Here is a 25,781-nt window from a genome sequence, read left to right as displayed (position 1 = left end):
TTGTTTCATGACTCAAATGATGTGAAGAAGATGCACTTGGGAAGAACAAAGGTTAGATTATTACACTGAATGTTTTAGGACCAAATACTGTGCCGGATATTTTAGATGATGTGTCCCCGACCTAAGGTGAGCCCGTGTATTTCCCAGTTGCCAGGGATGCCTCAAACAAGGGAAATAGAAACATGTTTCCAGTGTGCGTGAGATATTTCTCTGTGTCTGATGGAGTGCAGTGCAAGTTACTTGACTTTTACGACAATGATGAAACTGCAAATGGCATCCATCAAGCTCGGATGAATTATCTGGAAAAGCTTGAACTGGATATTAGACACATCACAGCAGATATGCAGCAGATAATGCCAATGTCAACTTTGGAAAACACCTCTCTGTTTACCAGTTATTGAGCAGTGCCAACAATCGCTTTCTGAAAGCTAATTGCCCAGCACACATAGCTCCTAATGCCTGCAAGAAGGATTGTGATCAGCTGTCAGTGGATATTGAGACAGTTGTTTTAAAGATCTACAGCCACGTCTCAGTATCTGCTTCCCGAAGAGAGGAACCGCTTGCATTTTTTTGCCTTTGTTGACATTGAATGGAGTGAAATTCTGCGACATGTTTGCACACGATGGCTCGCTCTTCATCCAGCTGTCAATCGTCTCCTGCAAAGCTGGCCAGCTCTTACTTCCTACTTCAGGTCCCTTGGGGAGACTTGCCCTGTGGCACTGAAGAGTGCTTTTGAGTATGAAGAAAAAACGGAAGCTGCTGAGATTTATCTGATTTAAGTTAGCCAGTTAGCCTATCAGAAGCTTCTAAAGCCATGACATCATTTTCGGGAATTTTCCAAGCTGCTTAAAGGCACAGTCAACTTAGTGAATGTAAACTTCTGATCCACTGGATTTATGATACAGTGAGTTAAAAGTGAAATAATCTGTCCGTAAACAATTGTTGGAAAAATGTCTTGTGCCATGCCAAAACTATAGTTTGTTAAAAAGATTTTTGTGGAGTGGTTGAAAAACTAGTTTTAATGACTCCAACCTAAGTGTATGTAAACTTCCGAATTCAACTGTAAATCAAGAGTGTTGGCAGAAGTTTGCATCTTGTAGCTCCAACTCCAAAAAGTTCTGGGACACTGTGAAGTCCATGGAGAACAAGAGCACCTCCTCCCAGCTGCCCACTGCACTGAGGCTAGGTAACACGGTCACCACCGATAAATCCATGATTATCGAAAACTTCAACAAGCATTTCTCAACGGCTGGCCATGCCTTCCGCCTGGCTACTCCAACCTCGTCCAACAGCTCCCCCCCCCCCGCAGCTACTCGCCCAAGCCTCTCCAGGTTCTCCTTTACCCAAATCCAGATAGCAGATGTTCTGAAAGAGCTGCAAAACCTGGACCCGTACAAATCAGCTGGGCTTGACAATCTGGACCCTCTATTCCTGAAACTATCTGCCGCCATTGTCGCAACCCCTATTACCAGCCTGTTCAACCTCTCTTTCATATCGTCTGAGATCCCCAAGGATTGGAAAGCTGCCGCAGTCATCCCCCTCTTCAAAGGGGGCGACACCCTGGACCCAAACTGTTACAGACCTATATCCATCCTGCCCTGCCTATCTAAGGTCTTCGAAAGCCAAGTCAACAAACAGGTCACTGACCATCTTGAATCCCACCGTACCTTCTCCGCTGTGCAATCTGGTTTCCGAGCCGGTCACGGGTGTACCTCAGCCACGCTCAAGGTACTAAACGATATCATAACCGCCATCGATAAAAGACAGTACTGTGCAGCCGTCTTCATAGACCTTGCCAAGGCTTTCGACTCTGTCAATCACCGCATTCTTATCGGCAGACTCAGTAGCCTCGGTTTTTCGGATGACTGCCTTGCCTGGTTCACCAATTACTTTGCAGACAGAGTTCAGTGTGTCAAATCGGAGGGCATGCTGTCCGGTCCTCTGGCAGTCTCTATGGGGGTGCCACAGGGTTCAATTCTCGGGCCGACTCTTTTCTCTGTATATATCAATGATGTTTCTCATGCTGCGGGCGATTCCCTGATCCACCTCTACGCAGACGACACCATTCTATATACTTCCGGCCCGTCCTTGGACACTGTGCTATCTAACCTCCAAACGAGCTTCAATGCCATACAGCACTCCTTCCGTGGCCTCCAACTGCTCTTAAACGCTAGTAAAACCAAATGCATGCTTTTCAACCGTTCGCTGCCTGCACCCGCACGCCTGACCAGCATCACCACCCTGGATGGTTCCGACCTTGAATATGTGGACATCTATAAGTACCTAGGTGTCTGGCTAGACTCTAAACTCTCCTTCCAGACCCATATCAAACATCTCCAATCGAAAATCAAATCAAGAGTCGGCTTTCTATTCCGCAACAAAGCCTCCTTCACTCACGCCGCCAAACTTACCCTAGTAAAACTGACTATCCTACCGATCCTCGACTTCGGCGATGTCATCTACAAAATTGCTTCCAACACTCTACTCAGCAAACTGGATGCAGTTTATCACAGTGCCATCCGTTTTGTCACTAAAGCACCTTATACCACCCACCACTGCGACTTGTATGCTCTAGTCGGCTGGCCCTCGCTACATATTCGTCGCCAGACCCACTGGCTCCAGGTCATCTACAAGTCCATGCTAGGTAAAGCTCCGCCTTATCTCAGTTCACTGGTTACGATGGCAACACCCACGCGCTCCAGCAGGTGTATCTCACTGATCATCCCTAAAGCCAACACCTCATTTGGCCGCCTTTCGTTCCAGTTCTCTGCTGCCTGTGATTGGAACGAATTGCAAAAATCGCTGAAGTTGGAGACTTTTATCTCCCTCACCAACTTCAAACATCTGCTATCTGAGCAGCTAACCGATCGCTGCAGCTGTACATAGTCTATTGGTAAATAGCCCACCCATTTTCACCTACCTCATCCCCATACTGTTTTTATTTATTTATTTTTCTGCTCTTTTGCACACCAATATCTCTATCTCTACCTTTACATAACCATCTGATCATTTATCACTCCAGTGTTAATCTGCATAATTGTAATTATTTGCATACCTTCTCATGCCTTTTGCACACAATGTATATATAGACTCCCCTTTTTTCTACTGTGTTATTGACTTGTTAATTGTTTACTCCATGTGTAACTTTGTGTTGTCTGTTCACACTGCTATGCCTTATCTTGGCCAGGTCGCAGTTGCAAATGAGAACTTGTTCTCAACTAGCCTACCTGGTTAAATAAAGGTGAAATAAAAAATAAAAAAAAAGAGAAGGTCATATTTAGATAAAAATATTTTTACATGATAGTTCATTGTTATTGGTTTTGACAAAAGGCTTTCTCTGCTTCTCTAACAGACCTTCAAAGGGAACAGAGCTATCCTCAAAGCTTCATACTAGGTGAGCCTAAATATAGCCAAATCAAAGAAGCCCCACACTATAGGAGAGGAGCTCATCAAACCCTGCCTGAGGGATGTCTGTGTATCTCTTTTGGGTGAGGAGGCAGTAAAAAAAGAGGACTCAGTAGGCAAAAGAATGACACAGTAGGCAAAATAATAAGAGATATGTCAGTTGACATAGAAGCATCCGTGATAGTAAAGATTTCAATTAGACGAGTCAGCAGATGTGGCTGGAATTCCGCAATAGACGGTATATGCATGATACGTATTTGATGACGATATCCAGGAGGAATTTCTTTTCTGTGACCATCTACAAACAACAACAAGGGGAGAGGACATTTTTAGGGTGGTAGACACTCATTTGAAAGACTTACAAATTGACTGGGCAAATTGTGTTGGTATTTGCACTGATTGTGCAAGATGCATGACTGGGTGCAACTCCAGATTCATAGCTCATGTCCACAGAGTGGTGCCCAACGTGAAACTGGCACATTGTATTCTGCACAGACAGTCTTTGGCCAGCAAAGCATTACAACCTAAACTAGGGGCTGTTTTTGACTCAGTCGTGAAGATGGTGAATCTGACCAAGAAGAGACCTATTCAAACAAGACTGTTCAGAGAGCTTTGCAAGGAGATGGGAGCAGACCATAAGCACCTGCTCTTTCTTTTTGAGGTTAGGGGAGGGTCCTGGAGAGGCTGTGGGTACTGAGAGAGGAGGTTCTGGCCTATCTGAAGAAAGAGGACAGCGACCTTGCAGTCCTATTCGGTGACAAACTGTGGTTGGCTAGGCTGGCTTACCTGGTTGACATTTTCAGAAAACTCAATGAGTTGAACACAAGCCTCCAGGGCAAGGAATCAACCATTTTGGAGCTTGAAGATGGCATCAAAGGATTCGCTGCATGCCTGGGATCGTGGCAGTCACAGCTGAAGGCTGGAGCATATGGCATGTTCCCTGTTCTGTCAGCTCACATGCAGCTGTAAGTTTCCCCCCTATGTAAAGCTGTGAAGAAGGACATGGCTGAGCACATGACCAGCCTGCAGCAGAACTTTGACCTGTACTTTCCTAACCCACAGAAATCTAAAAAAACTTCAATGGGTGAGGTATCCTTTTCAAGCAGTGTCCTCATCAGACCTAGGACTAGTCTGCCTGAGATGGAGGCCTTAGTGACGCTACAAGGAAGCAATGGAAGCAAGATGCTTTTGGAGGCAAACACACTCACACAGTTATGGGTTGCTCATCTACAGCAGGAAGCGGTCTCCTGCCTGGCTGTGAAAGCAGTAGATGTTCTGATCTAGTTTGGCACCACATAGCTATGCGAGTCAGATTATCAATTCTGGCATACTTTAAAAACAAGCACAGAAACAGACTTCATGCATGACCTCAGGGTTGCACTGTCAAAACCTAAGCCCAGAATAGACCTGGTTGTTGAAAACTTCAACCAGTCACACACCTCTCATTAGGACTGTGTGTGTGTGTGTGTGCTCGTCTACATCTGTGTGATGTGATCAATCAGTTTATTCCAGTTCAGAATACACATTATATATTGTATTTTATCAGCAACAGTTCCAACCTATACTTTCTACAGAAAGATTTAATTTTTTTACCAGGTAAGTTGACTGAGAACACATTCTCATTTACAGCAACAACCTGGGGAATAGTTATAGGAGTGGGATGAATGAGCCAATTGTAAGCTGGAGATGATTAGGTGACCATGATGGTATGAGCGACAGCTTGGGAATTTAGACAGGACACCAGGGTTAGCACCCCTACTCTTACAATAAGTGCCATGGGATATTTAATGACCTCAGAGAGTCAGGACACCTGCTTAACATCCCATCTGAAATACAGCACCCTATACAGGGCAGTGTATAGGGCATTGCAATATTTTTTAGATCAGAGGAAAGAGAGCCTCCTACTGGCCCTCCAACACCACTTCCAGCAGCATCTGGTCTCCCATCCAGGGACTGACCAGGACCAACCCTGCTTAGCTTCAAAAGCAAGCCATTTTTATTTTTTATCTGTACTGTTACTTAGGGTTGCATTATCAAAAACTGAGCCTGTGTGTGTGTGTGTGTGTGTGTGTGTGTGTGTGTGTGTGTGTGTGTGCTTTGTTCACAGGCGGTTGGTGGCACCTTAATTGGGGAGGACAGGCTCATGGTAATGGTTGAAGCAGAATTAGCGGAATGGTATCAAATACATCAAACACATGGTTTCCAGGTGTTTGGTGCCATTCCAGTCGCTCTGTTCCAGCCATTATTATGAATCTCCCTCCCCTCAGCAGCCTCCTGTGGTTCTGTTATACATCTGTGTGATGTGATCAGTCAGTTTATTTCAATTCAGAATGAAAATTATTTATTGTATTTTAACAGCTGCAGTCTCACCTAGACAGATATGTAAGACTGTTTTTAATGGGGAAAATAAACAAGAATAGCTATTTATACGGGTATTTAATTTTTTTAAATATATATTGCATTTGTTTTAGGCATAACGGCAATAAAGGTTTGCTACAGATTCAAATAGAAACTTGAGGGAACTGTTTGCCGCGGGTTCACCACTAGTGGCAAAAATCTGCAAACGTCTGGCTTCATTATGTGGCACACTATTTATTTTGCATCAAATTTACCACAAACTTGCAGGAAGTTTCCTGCAAAAAAAAAATTGTAAGGGTAAAACAGGGAAAATCATAGAGCATTGGGAGAAAAATGTGGGGGAAAGGCAGATTTTTAGAATTTAAATGTTTTTTTTTAATACTTTTTTGAACTACTTCATTATTATTTTAATAAGCAAAAAACATCCAAAACAAAAAATCACCAGTGAAGGAAAAAGTATTGGAAAAGCGACATACATTTTTCAAATGTCAGTAACTCTTGTCTTTCATAACCAAGGCAATTTTTCCTGATAGGATTTATATTGCTATGATTGGTATGTTAGCCTTTTGACAGAAATGTTATTACAGTAGGCCTTTACATGTCATATCAACACTTGCCCCTCTTTAAAAAAAGCTATAGTTACTGATCATGATTGAGCTTGAAATATTGATGAGTGTGAAACCAGAGCTGTGTTTATTCCTCCACAGCTCTCTCTAGTCCTGCTAAGTGCCCTGAATCAAGACCTCATCCAGTTTACTCTGCAGCCTGGGGTTCAGATTAACGTCTATGCCACACAACTGTCTCCAGGTCAGCCAGTCTGCTGTGTTCACAGTATAGTCTGATGTCTGGCTATAGGATAGTTAAAGATATAAGGTCCTGCCTACTACTATGCAATTACAATCAATTCATAGGGTTTTGCATGTTGGCCATTTTGGCAATGATGTTATTATGAAATGGAACAATAACAGTCTCTACACCCACGCACACTTGAGAGGTTGTTAGCACAGGGTCAGCCACAGAGCAATGCACCGGGAGCAACATGTTTTATTAGGTGACTTGCTTATGGCCAAAACAGCAGGAGATTGCTCCAGAGATTTGAACCAGCAACCTTCCAGGTTGCATAGCATTGTGCTACTCTACCCTTTAGGCTAACTGCTGTTGAGAAGTCTAGTACCACAACAGCTTTATGAGAACGGTATAAGAAAGACATAACACATGTTGTTTTGATCATTGAGGTCAGATTCAGTTACACTTTGGTGTTGAAAATCCTCACAGCACTTGGGAGTTTGATTCCAGAAGAAAAGACAGCCCTCTATTTCTCTCTTTGTCTTGTGTCTAAATACTTTTTCCCCCCCTCTATTTTTTCCCCAAGCTCCTATCATGGACACCAGTGAGAGTGGTCACAATGGTGCTACAGTCATTATGCTAGTGTCAGTCGTATTTGTGGGTTTGGCAGTTTTCGTTATCTACAAGTTCAAAAGGTAAAGTATCCCCGACTTCATTTGAACTAAGCCGATTCTAATGAGAGTGATAGTGTCAATTTAGGCCATTCTCACACGCCAATCCTTAAGCAAATGAATATGTACATCTTGTTTCTTGAATCCAATAGCATAAACTAGTCAAAATATCATGAACTATCTTTAGAGACATCCTAACAATTGGACATCATCAAAGACACTCTTCTCTTTCCTATACTCTTGAATATTCCCAGGAATGACAGTCGAATCAATGTTTTAAGTGCTGAATGAGTGTAAGTATTTTGCAGTCAGTATTCTGCAGTATTCATCTATCTAAAAATATGAATGTTGACATTTCTGAAATGCTGAAATAGAGTCATTCAGGGAGAGGCATTCAACAGAATGGCAGCAATGGTTGAAAAGATAAGACCCGAGACAACATACAATGTCATATAAAATGGATAGTATCCTCTATTATTTAACTAGGCAAGTCAGTTAAGAACAAATTCTTATTTACAGTGACGGCCTAGGAATAGTGGGTTAACTGCCTTGTTCAGGGGCAGAACGATTTCTTTTACCTTGTCAGGTTGGGGATTTGATCTAGCAACCTTTCAGTTACCAATGCTCTAACCTCTAGGGTACTTACCACCCCTGCTTCCATTGCATTGCAAAAGACCACACTCTTTCACAAGTTTAAATTATTACTATACTCAAAGTATTAAAGTGTGTGAATCTGTCACTTTTAAAGATAATGAGGGTTGTTCATAGTTCAACATTTATCACGGCAGTGAAAAAGTACTGTAAATACCCCATGAAACCCAGAATTATCAGAAAATTAAACAGGGAATTTTACTAAATTTTTCCCTCATCGGTGGTAAATATATTTTATGAGATATATTTCACAAGTGATTAAGCAGAGAACCAAGCTAGCACATACAATTCTGAGTTCCCACAACCAATGTGAAACCAAAAACATACGTTCCAACAACTTCCAAGGAACCAAATGTGCTAGCTGGGAGCTAACAATGTATTTACTATTCATTTGACTTGCTGTTAATCCTCTTAACTATTTTCTACAACGTCTATTTCCTATAGGAAGATCCCTGGCATCAACATCCACACAAATGAGCGAGAGAAACAACAGGAAGTGATCCCTTCGGTGGTGTCTATAGCTGTCCCAAACCCTGAGGGGGACATGGTGAGCACTTTGGAGCACTTGGACATAGGGCCAGATGCACGTGGCATAGGTAAGGTATCCTTCATAAAGAGGACAGTTACTGATAAGTAGTCAAGAATAACTCATGGGCCTATTGATGAGACAGCTATAAATGCACTTATTTTACCTTTATATAGTGGTGTACTGGTCTATTAAAGGGATAGTTCAACATTTTGGCAATATTTACCCAGAGTCAGATGAACTCATGGATACAATTTGTGCCTTTACTTGCAGTTTGTAGTCAGTTGAAGGTCGTTTCTGGTCCCTTTGCTAACTAACGTTAGCACAATGACTGGAAGTCTACAGGAACAGCTAGCATGCTACCAGAAATGACTTTTCTTCCCAGAAACTACCTTCAACTTCCTTCAAACTGCACGCAGAGACATAAAAATGGTATCCATGAGTTCATCTGACTCTGGTTAAGTAGAAACATGGCCTTAATTGCCAACCTTTTGCACAATTGTTTTACTGAATTACTTATTATTTTGAAACGTGTTCACAGGTAGATCAAAACAATACATTGAAATTGCAATGTCCTTACTCTCCTCATTAAGTTGATACATTCCTATATGTTTGCTTTGGTAATGTGAGATAGTGCCCTATCATGCCAAAAAACCTAAATTAATTCAATTGCATGCTGAAGTTATTTTTGAATATTTGAATTAATTATTGTCCTAAGAATGTAGCAGTGCAGTGAGAATGCTATATTAGAATTGTGATAAATGACTCTGTAGAGCTGTAGTTGATGTAATCCTTCCAAATGTCAAGCAAGATTTGTTAGCATGGAAGATGGATATGCTTGCATGGAAAAATAGATATGCTAGTGTGCTAATGCTGATACATAATTTATTATCTGTCTCTTGTGTCACCTGTCTCTGGCTAGGATACCTACCATCTCACACAGATGTCAAACTCTCAGATGAAACTCCCCATATGTTTTAATGCTGAGTCTACAGCCAACTTGTAAGCAATACATCTTTTTGGCAGTTGCTTCCAGCATTCTCTGAAACCACAGAACAAATGGAAGGTCTCCAGTGTTTTCTACCCATGCATGGACAGACCATCTTACACTGTGCTGCCTGGACTATAGGAGGAGACTACAGATTTTACTGGCGTCTTGAAAAGGGTCATTTTTAATCGAAATACTTGTATTTTTGCAAGAACATTGCACGTTTGTGAAAATAGGGTAATTACAGAACTGCTGAACTAAAGATAATTTGACTCAGCTGGTTACAGTCGTGTGTATGACTTCAAGACAAGCAACAGTAAAGCAACAGTAATGTACAGTAATCTATTTCTCTTGAGTGTTCCATTCCTAGTACGTCTCTGGTGGTAGGTGTGTGGAGGATGTGTAAGTTAAGTGTACTTAGGTCCCGATTCCGACCCGAGTTAAGCACCTGTAAATGGAACGTTATTCCCTTTTTATGCACTTTTCTCTCTTTCTCTCTATTATGACCTTGAACATAACCATTGTGTAGTCTTAACATTCTGTATACTCCCCTTTTCACTAAACCCCAAAAATGAAGCAGCTTAATTTTAAACCCCAAATCTATTTTGCATGAAGAAACAATCAGTCATTCATCACAAACTTTGTGAATATCTGGGTTTTCCCTCTTCACAATGCAGAAAGACTGCATTTAATCAGTGGACACTACTCATTTTTATAATACAACACACCTGTTGTAATTGTTTTCTTTACTAAAGTAGAGGTTTATTATTATTATTAGTATTATTGCTAAAGGTACTGCATAGGTGTAAATATTTTTTTTTAAATATCAAGAGATAGCACTTGTGTAGCCTAAGAAAGTAGCAGAAATGTGCAGAAAGTAGTTTTGAATGAATTTTATTGAAAGGAAACTAACTTTTGGCAACGTGGTGATGTATTATTATATACTGTACAATGAGGATTTCAACTACAAAATACAAGTCTTCTCCCATTTTTTAACCATTGCCCCCACCCACAAAGTGTATAAACAACAACAATAAATAATAATAAAATAAGATAATAGATACAAAACGAAAATGTGAAGAACATAAATCAATCAACTCTAATTAGCACATGTAGGACAGTGTGCAAGTGTGTGTGCATGGATGTATTTCTCACATGTGCAGCACATAGTGTTTGTTTTACAGTCCTTCTTTGGGAGGCAGAATTGGAATCTCCTCCTCTTGCCTGCCCCAGCCTGCCCCAACAGACTCAGGAAGCGGGATTCGTGACAGTACCCCCCCTCCGACGAACGCCACCGGGCGGACTACCTGGAGCGCCAGGGTGCAGGCGGTAGAAGTCACGAAGCAGGTCGTCATCAAGGATCTGACGCCGAGGAATCCAACTCCTCTCCTCTGGACCATATCCTTCCCAATCCACGAGATATTGGAACCCTTGACCCCGCCGTCTGGAGTCCATGATGCGGCGCACCGTGTAGACAGGACCACCTCCGATCATCCGAGGAGGAGGAGGACGAGGAGGAGGGGGCAACAGAGGACTGAGGTGAACCGGCTTGAGGCAGGAGACATGAAAGGTGGGGTGTACTCGAAGCGTTGCCGGCAATTTGAGTCGGACCACAGCAGGGTTAATGATTCTCTCCACCACGAACGGACCAATGAACTTTGGTGACAGTTTCCTTGACTCAGTCCGTAGAGGAAGATCCCGTGTAGCCAACCACACCTTATCTCCGATGGTATAAGCGGGAGCAGGAATACGGCGACGATTCGCCTGGATCTGATACCGGTCAGAAACTCTAAGGAGAACCTTCCTGGCCCGATGCCAGGTCCGGTGGCAACGACGAACGTGGGCCTGGACAGAAGGGACCGTAAGATCCCTCTCCTGAGAAGGAAACAAGGGAGGTTGGTATCCGTACAGGCATTGGAAGGGGGACATCCCAGTGGCAGATGAAGGAATGGTATTATGGGCATACTCGACCCAGGGTAATTGAGATGACCAAGAGGTGGGATCAGAGGAGACAAGACAACGCAGCGTGGACTCCATCTTCTGGTTGGCTCTCTCCGCCTGACCATTAGATTGGGGGTGAAATCCAGATGTGAGAAAAACAGAAGGATTTCCAGACAGCAGAGGTAAACTGAGGACCACGGTCAGAAACAATGTCACAGGGCAACCCGTGGACCCTGAACACCTCCCTAACCAGGATCTCGGACGTCTCAGTGGCAGAAGGCAGCTTGGAGAGGGGAACAAAGTGGGCAAACTTGCTGAATCTATCCACAATGGTCAGAATAACCGTGTTACCAACAGAAGAGGGCCGTGACAAAATCCAGGGCCAGATGCGACCAAGGTCGTCGGGGAATAGGTAGGGGGTGAAGAAGCCCAGAGCTGGCCCGATTGGTACTCTTATTCTGCGCACAAACAGGACAAGCGGCAACAAACCTCCGGGTATCTTCTCCCATGGCAGGCCACCAAAATCGTCTGCGCAGTAGCGCCATAGTCCGAGCAACACGAGGGTGACAAGCTATCTTGCTGGCGTGGGACCACTGAAGGACAGCAGAACGAACCGACTCAGGCACGAACAACCGACCGGGTGGACCGTTACCGGGCCTAGGCTGTGTCCGAAGAGCCGCCATCACCTCCTCCTCAATCCTCCATGTAACGGCTCCCACGATAACGTTCTGGGGAAGAATCGTCTCAGTCTTGGCCTCACTCTCCTCTGTCTTGGAGAACATCCGGGACAGGGCGTCCGCCTTCCCGTTCTTCGACCCAGGTCGGAACGTCAGGGAAAAATTGAAGCGTCCAAAAAACAAAGCCCACCGGGCCTGACGAGAGTTGAGACGTTTAGCCGATTGCACGTAAGCCAGATTCTTGTGGTCAGTCCAGACCACAAACGGTTGCTCCGCTCCCTCCAACCAGTGACGCCACTCCTCTAAGGCAAGCTTCACAGCGAGAAGCTCCCGGTTACCCACATCGTAGTTTCTTTCAGCTGGAGAAAGACGACAAGAGTAGAAGGCGCAGGGATGGAGTTTACCGTCAGTGGAGCTACGCTGGGACAGGATGGCGCCCACCCCCACATCAGACGCATCCACCTCCACAACGAACTGACGGGAAGTGTCAGGTTGAGAGAGAATCGGGGCGTTGGTGAATCGGCTCTTCAAATCTAGAAATGCTCGGTCTGCCTCAGGAGACCAACAGAACTTTCTGGTGCAAGACGTCAGTACAGTTAAAGGGGCGGCCACCCGGCTGTAATCACGGATAAACCTCCGATAAAAATTTGCAAACCCCAGGAATCTCTGGAGCTGCAATCTCGAACCGGGCTGGACCCAATCCCGAACCGCCCGAACCTTCTCTTGGTCCATCTTGATCTCTCCCCTGGAGATGATGTAACCGAGGAAGGACGTTGTGTGGGCGTGAAAATCACACTTCACGAACAGACGGTTCTCCAATAACCGCTGCAGGACCTGCTTGACATGTTGAACGTGGCTAGAAAGCTCCTTCGAGAAGATGAGGATATCATCCAGGTAAACGAACACAAAAATACCAATCATATCTCTCAGAACGTCATTCACCATACTTTGGAACACAGCAGGAGCGTTGGTCAGTCCAAACGGCATCACCTGGTACTCGAAATGTCCCATCAGAGTATTGAACCCAGTCAACCACTCGTCCCCCTCTTTGATCCGAACCAAATGATAAGCATTACGTAAATCAAGCTTCGTAAAAACCGTAGCACCCTGTAAAGAATCGAAAGCCGAGCTCATCAAGGGCAGGGGATACTTATTCTTGACCGTAATATCATTCAAACCCCGATAATCAATACACGGTCGAAGAGTGCCATCCTTCTTGCTCACAAAAAAAAATCCTGCTCCCAGAGGTGATGACGATGAGAATGAGACTTGCAGCTAGAGACTCCTTGATGTAGGTCTCCAAGGCCTCACGTTCAGGTCAAGAGATACTGTATAACCGTCCTTTGGGAAAGGCGGCTCCAGGAAACAGATTAATCGCACAGTCATAAGGTCGGTGGGGAGGAAGAGACTGAGCCTTCTGTTTACTGAAAACTTCACCCAACTCGTGATATGTTTCTGGAACCAGGGACAAATCAGGAGGAGCAGAGTCACTGACCTGACTGGAAATGGCAGGAGAACAGGCAGTCCTAAGACAGTTAGCATGACAATCAATGCTCCAACTAGTTACCTTACCCGTCACCCAATCAAACGAGGGATTGTGTTCCTTCAGCCAGGGGTAACCAAGAACCAGAGGAACATGGGGCGAGGACAGAATGAAGAAGGAGATAAACTCTGAATGATTACCCGACAACAACATCTTAACCGGTTCAGTCCTCATAGTGATCCGTGCCAGACTACTGCCGTTCAGAGAGGTTGCTTCAATGGCTTCCAGCAATTGCTCCTTGGAAAGCCCCAGCTGTTCCACCAAGTCAGCATCAATAAAGCTGCCATCGGCACCTGAATCGATAAAAGCGTTCATCTCTAAGCTCTGATCCTTATTCATAAGGGTCGCAGGAAAACGGGGTCTGACAGGATTCTTGAGAGGTTGAGTCTGGCTCGCTAAAATTCCGGGCAGTTTAACGAGCGCTGTGGACAAGCGGAGATGTAATGTCCTGAGCTACCACAGTAGAGACAGCTGTTGGTCTCACGTCTACGTTGGCGCTCCTCCTTAGTTAGCCCGTGTCGCCCCACTTGCATTGATTCAGGCTCTGGTGGCAAGACCCCTCCACTAATCCCGTGTGGGGAATAACGATCAATACGTTCTGGTTCACTTCCTGAACCGAATGGTAACCGAGTTGCTGATTGATTGGATGGGCCCCACTGCTTATCCCTCCTTCTCTCTCGGACTCTATTATCTACCCGAATAGATAAAGTGACCAAGCTGTCTAGGTCCAGGTCCGCTGGGTTCATTCTTGGCCGGATCGTTCTGTCACGATTCTTCAAAATCGAACCCAGAAGCAGACCAGGACAAGGAGAGTAGGAAGAAGGTGAGTATTTATTTACAAGTGAATGTGAATGGGTAGATATATCCAGGTGGTGTAGTGGGTAGCGGTGGTGAGTTGATGGGAGTAAATAGGTGGATCCAATGGGGAAGCGGAATCCTCTGACGATCAGGCGGGAATGGGGTAAATGATCCGGGTGAGTAACTGAAGACAGAACAAACAGAGGTAAGTTCAAGGCAAGCAATACGTAACAAACAACAAAACAAATTCTATCCAACTTGAGGCTGATACTCTGGCACAACATACTGTTCATGGCTAACGATCCGGCAGGGAATGGATGTCAGGTCAGCGCTTTTGAAGGGGAGAGGTGATGATAAGGACATGTGTGCAGATTACTGATGGGATACAGGTGCGGGTGAACATCGATCTCCCAACAAGCTAATTCGCCCGGCAACCAGACAGGGTGCGTTCCAGGACACCGGAAACACACTCCAGGACAGAAACACAGGCAAACACAGACTCAGGAAGCGGGATTCGTGACATCCATACTTAGTTTGGCATGTTTCTACGGGCTGTAACGGACATTTTTGAACTTTTCGTCCGACGTTCGGAGCGACCTGAACGCGCTTTTGGATTTGTTTACCAAACGCCCTAACAAAAGAAGACATTTGGACATAACTGATGGACATTATCGAGCAAATCAAACATGTATGGTGTAACTAGGATTCATGGGAGTGCATTCTGATGAAGATCATCAAAGGTAAGTGAATATTTAAAATGCTATTTCTGAGTAATGTTGACTAACCAATATGGCAGGTATCTTTTTGGCTGCTTTGTTGTCTGAAGGCTGTACTCAGATTATTGCATGGTTAGCTTTTTCCATAAAGTTTTTTTGAAATCAGACACAGCGGTTGCATTAAGGAGAAGTGTATCTAAAGTTCCATGTATAATAGTTGTATCTTTATCAATGTTTATTATGAGTATTTCTGTCATTTGATGTTGTTCTCTGCACAATCACCGCATGTTTTAGAACTACTGAGCGTAACGCGCCAATGTAAACCTAGATTTTTTTATATAAATATGAACTTTATCAAACAAAACATACATGTATTGTGTAGCATGAAGTCCTATGAGTGTCATCTGACGAAGATCATCAAAGGTTAGGGATTAATCTTATCTCTATTTCTGCTTTTTGTGACTCCTCTCTTTGGCTGGAAAAATGGCTGTGTTTTTCTGTGGCTTGGTGGTGACCTAACATAATCGTTTGTGGTGCTTTCGCTATAAATACTTTTGGAATTCAGCCACTGTGGCTGGATAAACAAGAATTGATCTTTAAAATGGTGAAAAATACTTGTTTGCTTGAGGAATTTTAATTATGAAATTGTTGTTGTTTTGAATTTGCCACTTTCACTGGCTGTTGACCATTCTGCCTGCCCTGACCTCGAGCCTGCCTGCCCCTCTGTACCTTCTGGACTCCGACCTGGTTTTGCCTGTCCATGACCATTCTCTTGCCTACCACTTGGATTATAATAAATATCAGAGACTCAAACCATCTGCATCTGGGTCTCGCCTTGTGCCCTCAGCTGTTTTGTGCAGTGTGCTCAGGAGGACCACATTCTTGTTCCTCTCAGGGAGGTAAGAAACTAGGGTGGGGGTGAAGGCAACTTTGATGAGAAGGCCTCTCTCCCCCTTGTTGCAAGGAGTGCAGGGGGAGCTCAGGCTTGTTCTTTCTAACTGTGCCAACCATGGTGATCTTCCTCTTCAGGAGCTGCTGCCTGAGTTAAGAGGCAGCAGAGGCATAAGAGGTGAAGACATTTTCACACGTGACATTGTGCCCCCTCAGTCCATCTGTCACATCAAGCACAACCCGCATCCCCTGGTTCTTCTCCGGGCCTCCACCTGTTAGCTTCCCTGTGTATACGTGCATCTTCCAAGCGTTACTGGATTGTGCATTACAAGCCACCCATGTCTTGATGCCATACTTTGCTGGCTTGCTGGGCATGTACTGCTGGAAAGGACAGCGACCTTTTGACAAAAGAGATTACTATCAGTAACTAGTATCAGTGTCACAGAAAATTATCACAGAAATCAATGATATTACAGTACATAATACAATTAACATTGAAAATCACTTACAGTTGAAGTTGGAAGTTTACATACACTTAGTCATTAAAACTTGTTTTTCAACTACTCCACAAATTTCTTGTTAGCAAACTATAGTTTTGGCAAGTCAGTTAGGACGTCTACTTTGTGCAAGTAATATTTCTAACAATTGGAATTGTTTCACTGTATCACAATTCCAGTGGGTCAGAAGTTTACATACACTAAGTTGACTGTGCCTTTGGAAAATTCCAGAAAATGATATCATGGCTTTAGAAGCTTCTGATAGGCTAATTGACATCATTTGAGTCAATTGTAGGTGGACTTGTGGATGTATTTCAAGGCCTACCTTCAAACTCAGTGCCTCTTTGCTTGACATCATGGGAAAATCAAAAGAAATCAGCCAAGACCTCAGAAAAAATAATTGTAGTCCTCCGCAAGACTGGTTCATCCTTGGGAGCAATTTACAAATGCCTGAGGGTACCACATTCATCTGTACAAACAGTAGTACACCACGGGACCACGCAGCCATCATACCGCTCAGGAAGGAGATGCATTCTATCTCCTAGAGATGAACGTACTTTGGTGCGAAAAAGTGCAAATCAATCCCTGAACAACAGCAAAGGACCCTGTGAAGATGCTGGAGGAAGCAGGTACAAAAGTATCTATATCCACAGTAAAACGAGTCCTTTTTCGAGATAACCTGAAAAGCCGCTGAGCAAGGAAGCAGCCACTGCTCCAAAACCACCATAAAAAAGCCAAACTACGGTTTGCAACTTCACATGGGGACATCGTACTTTTTGGAGAAATGTCCTCTGGTCTGATGAAACAAAAATATAACTGTTTGGCCATAATGACCATCGTTACGTTAGGAGGAGAAAGGGGGAGGCTTGCAAGCTGAAGAACACCATCCCAACCGCGAAGCACGGGACCGTGAAGCACTCATGTTGTGCGGGTGCTTTTCTGCAGGAGAGACTGGTGCACTTCACAAAATAGATGGCATCACGAGGGAGGACAATTATGTAGATATATTGAAGCAACATCGCAAGACATCCGTCAGGAAGTTAAGGTTTGGTCGCAAATGGGTCTTTCAAATGGACAATGACCCCAAGCAATCTTCCAAAGTGGTGGCAAAATGGCTTAAGGACAACAAAGTCAAGGTATTGGAGTGGCCATCACAAAGCCCTGATCTCAATCCTGCAGGTCAATCTCATCCATCCTTTTCCAGTTTTCTCCATATTTAGGAAACCCTTCAAATTTGTCATCTCCAGGATGATATTTTTGATGGCTGGTGTGATGAACGCGTAGAATATTGAGGCAATGTCCTGAGCATGGGCAACTGCATGTCTTGTGGGCCCCAGGTTAATCAATATGACATTTGTGCTGCCCTGGTTGTCATATGGTGACAAGGACAATGCTAATTTGCTGTTCTTTGACAAAAATGTCTCTCAATCAGCTTGAGGGATTTCTTTGATGATACATTGTGCTCTGGGTTGTATTCTTCCCCATCTTCTTCTTCAGATACCTCCTCCTCCTCTAAATCATTGTTCCCTTGTTCCTCCTGGACATCTGAAAAATGGCAGATCTACGACCTGTTGGGCACTGAAACGTGCAGTCGTGGCTTCAGCAAAGAGAGAACTTGAGGGGACTGTCATCTGCAGCGCATTTATAGCCACTGACTGCATTCCCCATTAGGTAACAATGCTTTCAAGACATTTTTATTTTGTCTGAAATGTTGTTTATTTTGTCTGTGAACTGTGAGTCATGTGTGGGGTCGTGGAGGGGAGATGCACAAGAAGGTTTTAGTTTTGTCTGAGTTCAATCAGTAGCACATGTAATCTCAATTTCTCATTGTGTGTGTGTATGTGTCTTGGTGGTTTTTCTGGTGTGTAAATGGTTTTATAATTGTCGTGTCAACAATGAACCTAAGACAATCTTTGTACCTTGGTGGTGTACAACTTTCATGGAACTATGAACAAAGTCAATGTTTCACTTTTTCTAATGTTGGTGTCACTCTAGGAAAAGTGATAACATTTCAAGTTGAAAAAATATAATTTAGTGGGTTGTCTCTGCTGTTAAACATAGTGGCGGGACATTTTTGACCCTTAAGACAACACCAGAGTTAATCATGAGAATAGCATGATATTCACCCGCTTTTCGTTGGGAGGATCTAAGAAATAAAGGTGTGGTGGAGTTTGGTCTACAGATAAACCGTATTCTGACCTTTACTTTATTCCCTCATAATTCCACCACTTTTTGTTTTTTCCCATATAAATAACAGCATTCTCCATGTACTGCAATTTATAAAATGGATAAGAGCTATTGATAAATGCTAGGTAAATGAGTAATCCATTTGGAGATGGGAATTGTAAATACACATAGCAATTGTTTAATTTTGATTATTTTCCTTATGATCCCTGGATACGAATGTGAAACCAGCCATATTGAAGCAAACAGAAAATCATATCAATATGACGTATTGCGGCCCGTTATCCACAGTGAAATAGGCTATAAATAGCTGTCCCGTTATTCAGAATTTGAAGTGTGTACTCTCATAATTTGCATGGATGAAATTTGGACACCAAAGGTATAGGCTTCTGTAGGGCTGAACCTACTGAGTTGATGTCCCAGAACTGCTGTTTTCAACTCTCTAGAGACAGCAGGAGCGGTAGAGATACTCTGAATGATCGGCTATAAAAAGCCAACTGACATTTACTCCTGAGGTGCTGACCTGTTGCACCCTCGACAACCACTGTGATTATTATTTTGACCCTGCTGGTCATCTATGAACATATGAACATCTTGGCCATGTTCTGTTATAATCTCCACCCGGCACAGCCAGAAGAGGACTGGCCACCCCTCAGAGCCTTGTTCCTCTCTAGGTTTCTTCCTAGGTTCGGGCCTTTCTAGGGAGTTTTTCCTAGCCACCGTGCTTCTACACCTGCCTTGCTTGCTGTTTGGGGTTTTAGGCTGTGTGTCTGTACAGCACTTTGAGATATCAGCTGATGTAAGAAGGGCTCTATAAATCAATTTGATTTTGATTTGATGTATTCCTATGCCAGTGCTTTTCTCCATGTATTTTATAATTTGTATCATATTAGACACTATGGGGAGCCACCGTCAGTAATACCCACATACATTTACAACTATCACTTTAGTGTTAGTTTTCTTCAAGTTGTGACTTACATTTTGCATCATTCCATTCCATTCCGTTGACCTTTCTTTCCTCTGTCACGTGAAGTTGTTCCTGAAGGTCGCTAGCATTAGTGGATCATATTAGGCTAACGTTGTGCAATAATTTGGGACATTAATCATTATGGAACTCAGACCACACGTAGCAGGATAAACCTGCTAATCAATATATTTTGTTCGTAAAGGCTCTCCAAAACAGTTTTTGTAATGATTGATAGATACTTATATTTGCCTAAATAATCTAAAAGATCAAGAGTATTTTTTAAATCTACCAGTTGCAGCTGAAACAGAGACGAAGATGCATAGATGGCATTCATTCATTGATCCCTATTTTCTGAACCCATTCTAACGATGTATTGTAGTCTGTCAACAAAATTGTAATTAAAAGGTACACTGTATTTAAAGTGTTGGCTTACTGAAAACGCTATTGAATGAAAACTCCACGAGATCATCTGTTGGCTAGGAAGTGGGAGGGTTTTCAGCAGCTGAATTACATTTATTCAGTACGGACAAGGGAACCATGCTTGCAAAGCCTGTTATGCATTTTCGTAAGGTAAGTCTGAACACCAACTACTGAGAAGTGCATAGGAAAGGAATATATAAGAAATATGCAATTCCCTACGTCGGAATCGGGCCCTTAGTGACTAACTACATGGAAATGATATTTAAACAAAACAATAAGAGAAATGTCTTAACGTGTGGTTTATGCAATCAGTCAATGTTGTTGTTGGGCATTAATACAATATTTAAAGCTCGTGGTATTCAGATGCTAACTTGAGATTCATGCAAAAAACTCTCCACTTTTTTCTCATGTTTGGATGCAGACCATAATGCATACGTAAGGTCTATGACTGTGTTATGTAATTATCATGACAGTATCTAAGTTAGATGTGGTGGTTGTAGGAGGATGGAAGTTTCCACATAGCACATACCAATACCAGACAATACCTTTTTTTGGCTCTGCTGGATTTTGCCCTTTAAGCTTTGAATCAGAAGTTGAGAGCACACTCAAATTGGAGACTGGTAGACCCCAGGACCTCCATGAGAAGGGCATAGTTCAGGATGTACCATGCAGGCTTTATCTCTGTCAAATCGTCGAGTTTCTGAAGAGGTTTTTTGCAGATGAGACATGGACAGAGAATTTCTGCATTCTCTATTTGTTCTTTCGCACATTGGATATATGCCATGATGTCAACACTTGGATGCTACCACTCAACTTACGGTATTGTTGCAGACATTGCCATCGAAACTTCTTTCCTTGGGCAAAGGACTACTGGGTAAAAGATTCACCTCCAATCTCCTTGTGTTCCACACTGAAAGACTGAAGAATATCCCTTCTTGTCGACAGGAGGTTCCTAGCCAGAGATGACTGACTGTTTTCAGTAGGTTGGCTGTCTCTTTGGGAGAGGCACAGAGGTTCTAATATCCCACTCCTAGACTTTATTTGGGGAAATGTAAACTCATTTTCCATTTGCAAACTGTGCAACTAGAGTAGGGCAAGTATTGTGACTCCTTTACTGTGCATTAATGTCTTTTTGGGTGGTATCACACTGTACCAGCCAATGTGAGTTGAAAGAACAAATATAGAAATACTGACAATGTGGTGAAGACAGAGATGATCTGCAACTATATGTTTATTCTATTTGCATAGTTCTTATGAAAGGAATTATTCCAACTGCTCCTAACAGTTAGTTGTATGACATAATTAGATTTAGATGCTGATTACCCTGAGTTAGTTACAGTAGATCTGAGACTATTACGATGAGTAGGAGGAGAAGCGATCTCGGGAGGAAACGGACTGGGATTGGCTCATGATGAGGATCTTTAAGATAACCATCCACAGTTGATCTGTTTTTACCTGTAACAATAGTTATTTAGCATCCTCTATGTCCTAAGGTGGTCATCTGCATATACTTGGGGGCTGACTAGGAGGACAATGAAAAGAAGCAAGAAGCCTTGAGTGTATCTAATGGGCTAGATGCACATTTTCCCCCCTGTGCAACAAATTAATTTTCCCCTCTCCACACTGTAAACCAAAGGCTTTTTTAACTCAAAATACTTATAGAAAGTTGAACTCAAAGTCAATAAAGTCATTATTGCTTAAAATGTTTATATGGTACTGACTCAAAACTAAATGAGAAGTCACATCAACTCAGTTTTTTTTAAGGTATGATGACAAATTAACTTTTTACCCAGCATACTCTACCGCATGTAAAAAAAAAAAAATCTAATTGTTTTTAATACCTGTGTGTTACGGTTTTCTTCCGTCAAAAGAGAGGAGGACCAAAATGCAGCGTGGTGATTTATAAACATCTTTAATAAATATGAATAACGTGAACAATAAACATATACAGAACAAGAAAACGTGGAAAACCGAAACCAATCCTAACTGGTGCAAAACACAGAGACAGGAACAATCACCCACTAAATACTCAAAGAATATGGCTGCCTAAATATGGTTCCCAATCAGAGACAACGATAAACACCTGCCAACGATAAACACCTGATTGAGAACCACTCTAGGCAACCATAGACTTACCTAGACTACTTCACTAACCACAATCCCATAACCTACAAAAAACCCCTAGACAAAACACACCACATAAATAACCATGTCACACCCTGGCCTGACCAAAATAATAAAGAAAACACAAAATACTAAGGCCAGGGCGTGACACTGTGTTTTTGCATGTACAGTGCCTTCGGAAATGATTCAGACCCCTTGACGTTTTCCACATATTGTTAGGTTACAACCTTAATCTAAAATTGATTGTTTTTTCCCCTCATCAATCTACACACAATATCCCATAATGACGAAGCAAATACAGCATTGAGTGCAAAGGGTTTCCTCAAAAGTTTGAGTGATGACAGCACATTGTCATTACTCAAACACACTCCAGCGGGTTTCTATAAGTGGACTAGCACCTTGAAGGAAAACACCCCACAACAATAGCTTGCGGCAATATTGTGTTAGCAGCAGTGTGAAATAGTTTCCTTTAATTGAGTACAGCATTATGTTCCTGCTATAGAAATGTAGTTGGTGTAAATTTGGAATGAGAAACGTAGGTAGAGTGAGACTCCCAGGGACATGGAAACTGCTTAACAATGATGTAGCTTGGTATCTGACATCGTGGTGTTGAAATAGTTACACACAAAATAGAAAGAGAGAGAGAGAGATTAGGGGGTGAGGAGAGAATGAAAAAATGCACCTGTTCAAATTGTACTTTAATGTCAGGGGTACAAAATCTCACACAAACTTAGACTTCTGGCAAAAAGAGATTACTTCGGGGCCTATGCTGGATAATCAGGAAGTGAGTGTGTCAGTGTGCATGTCTAGCCTTAGCTGGCAGATATAAGGGATATGTGTTCCAGCCAGGACTCACTGTGCAAAACCTTTGGGCATAATAGTAAAACAGAGATTCAGGAAGCTGGGGGGTGTTTGTGTTAGAGGCTGTCCCGATGACAGTACAGACAACTCCTCTGATAGAGAGGACAAACATATAGAAATAGGTTTGTTTGTCTATCACTTCTGTTGCAAACAATTATTACAAGGTAGACTATCATTGAACCATGGTGAATAACGTGGTTAAATGTTAAAATGAGGTGCTTTGTAAGACCAAAACTAGTGGCAACTGAGTTGCCAACAACTGAAGGAGACAAAACTGTAACTGTGGTAGATTATTGAAACACATCATCTTGATGTGTGTTGTAACACCACTTAATCAAGTATTTTGCAAAACCTTACCAGAGACTGGGATTATTAACAAAAAAGGTTGAAAACCCTATTATGTTTTGAATCCTGTCTAGTACAGAATTAGATCCCCTTTTCTGAAGTGTCTTAATGCTTAACATTTTTCTATGTATTTTATAATTTGGCGGGCATTGTCAAGCACAGTGTTCAAAACACCTGCAGTAACTGGTGGTTGTATTGCAAGAACTGAGGATTCTGCACTTGCCTCTGCCATTGGTTCTCGAGTAGCACAGCAGTCTAAGGCACTGCATCTCAGTGCTAGAGGTGTCACTACAGACACCCTGGTTTGAATCCAGGCTGTATCACAACTGGCCGTGATTGGGAGTCCCATAGGGCGGCCCACAATTGGCCGGTGTAGGCCATCATTGTAAATAATAATTTGTTCTTACGTAACTGACTTGCCTAGTTAATTAAAGGTAATCAGGGTAGTGATGGAGTCCAGGTGTGCGTAATGAGGGTTGCCAAGTGTGCGTGATGATGGGTTGCCAGGACCTGCAACGTCGAGTGCCGGAGAGGGGACATTTTTTACATCAAAATAAAGCATCATAAAAAATAAAGGTGGACTTCCACAAAAAATATTCCCCATAGGCCCTTAAAGTATCACCAATCAATATGTAGGTTATAAACCATTTGCATTTCTAATTAATTGATTGAATGAAAAACTGTTTTTTGTTGTTGTGTGTCTTGATGCAGACTTTTACATGCACTGAAACCCCTATAAGCAACAATATTCAGGTTGAATAACCACTTTGGGTTACTCAGAGTACTACATTTCTGTTTTAAAACACATTCTGTGTATTAAAACATTTACATCCTCCAGACACCAGATCTCAGCTTACAGTAGGTGCATTACCTTTCATGGTTTCATGACACAATCATGGTGTTTTAAGACTTTCTGTTTTTACAGTTTGGTCATCAGTTATCAGAATCCGTGATTATGGAGAACATAAAGCTTGGAACTCAAGGCTAGTTACCTTGAAATACTTGTTTACGTCTCCATCAATACAATCTGTACATGTAAAAACAACATAGGCCTACTTTCATAGAAAAATACATTTATTTTGAACAATTACAACATTTCATTTTGTTTACAGTAAGAACTATGGGGTAAAAACTTAAATATTAGCTTATCTAACAAAATTAACAATACAGTATAGCTCATGCACTACAATGTTAAGAAACTTTTGCTAAATCTTCAACAAGACCATCCCATAAATGGTTTAAAACATTTACTAATATTAAAATCACCATGATCAACACTTGCTTACCTCATCATATTATCTTAGATGTTACAGTTACAAAGTGAATTATGACATGCTAGAAAAAGTGAGAAATATTATTATATTAGCAGTAAGCTAATAGAAAACCAACTCTGTTCAGTGTGCCAAGATTCTAGAATGGACAATCTAATAAAATGTACATCTGTAAGATAATCATGTTGCGTTAAAGTTTTCATTAGCAATGCTATCTGGCACTGAAGAAAAAAATTACTCTTTCAACAATGGCATGTTCTTATGCCTATTTCTGACATTCACAGATGTCATATTACGCTTCCTCAATACTCAAGTAAGGTATATACACCAAATGTATTCTCCTGCTATACAGAATTCCAAAGTATTGTGAAATACATATTAAGTAGCAATTCTCGGCGACCAAAGTATAGGGTGAAAACGAAGCTTTTTAAATTGGTACATTGAAACACCACAACCTGTACTTACAGTACTCATAATCTCATTTCTTAGACATTAGTACAAGTAGGAAACTCTCTTGTGATCACTCTCTCCCCATTTCTTCCATTTTCTCCTGGTGATAGAATATATAAACACAGGTATAATTATTATGAATAGTGCCCCCAAATACACTATTGTCTCCAACACCCCAATAAAGCAAATTACCCTAGTTGGTATCATTTTAATGTTTTGATGTTGGCAGCAATTTAAGGACCTTTGTGTCAACCTACCAACTAAACTAGCACTGCAGGCATCAGAGTAATCATGGAATCTTAACTTCTTATGGCTGGGGGCAGTATTGAGTAGCTTGGATGAATAAGGTGCCCAGAGTAAATTGCCTGCTACTCAGGCCCAAAAGCTAAGATATTTATATCATTAGTAGATTTGGATAGAAAACACTCTGAAGTTTATAAAACTGTTTGAATGATGTCTTTTAGTATAACATAACTCATATGGCAGGCAAAAACCTGAGAAAAATCCAACCAGGAAGTGGGAAATCTGAGGTTTGTAGTTTTTCAACTCATTGCCATTCCAATATAAAGTGTCTGTGGGGTCATTTTGCACTACCTAAGGCTTCCACTAGATGTCAACAGTCTTTAGAACCTTGTTTGATGCTTCTACTGTGAAGGGGGGCCAAATGAGAGGGGATTGAGCCAGGTGTCTGGCAGATTGCCACGAGCTCGT

At 42.4% G+C, this 25,781-nt stretch overlaps 2 protein-coding genes across 6 annotated transcripts in view; one reads left to right on the top strand and one right to left on the bottom strand.

Moving 5' to 3' along the window:
• Positions 1 to 10,416, top strand: part of LOC110502477 (VPS10 domain-containing receptor SorCS1-like) — a 110,036-nt gene extending 99,620 nt beyond the window's left edge. The window contains exons 24-27 of the mRNA XM_021580517.2: positions 6,471 to 6,570; positions 7,136 to 7,244; positions 8,316 to 8,467; positions 9,320 to 10,416. Coding sequence (XP_021436192.2) covers positions 6,471 to 6,570; positions 7,136 to 7,244; positions 8,316 to 8,467; positions 9,320 to 9,378 — 420 coding nt within the window. The 3' untranslated portion in view covers positions 9,379 to 10,416. The remainder of the gene's footprint in view (positions 1 to 6,470; positions 6,571 to 7,135; positions 7,245 to 8,315; positions 8,468 to 9,319) is intronic.
• A 13,989-nt stretch (positions 10,417 to 24,405) lies between these two features.
• LOC110502476 (VPS10 domain-containing receptor SorCS3) overlaps positions 24,406 to 25,781 on the bottom strand; it is a 75,915-nt gene continuing 74,539 nt past the window's right edge. For all 5 annotated transcript variants that reach the window (XM_021580514.2, XM_021580512.2, XM_021580513.2 and 2 more), the window contains one exon: positions 24,406 to 25,170. In XM_021580514.2, the coding sequence (XP_021436189.2) occupies positions 25,141 to 25,170 (30 nt within the window). In that variant the 3' untranslated portion in view covers positions 24,406 to 25,140. The remainder of the gene's footprint in view (positions 25,171 to 25,781) is intronic.

The sequence above is a fragment of the Oncorhynchus mykiss genome, chromosome 23 (genome assembly GCF_013265735.2).
Source record: "Oncorhynchus mykiss isolate Arlee chromosome 23, USDA_OmykA_1.1, whole genome shotgun sequence".
Classification (NCBI taxonomy): domain Eukaryota; kingdom Metazoa; phylum Chordata; class Actinopteri; order Salmoniformes; family Salmonidae; genus Oncorhynchus; species Oncorhynchus mykiss.
Note: the sequence above shows the minus strand (reverse complement) of the source record. Positions and strands in the feature narration are given on the sequence as shown.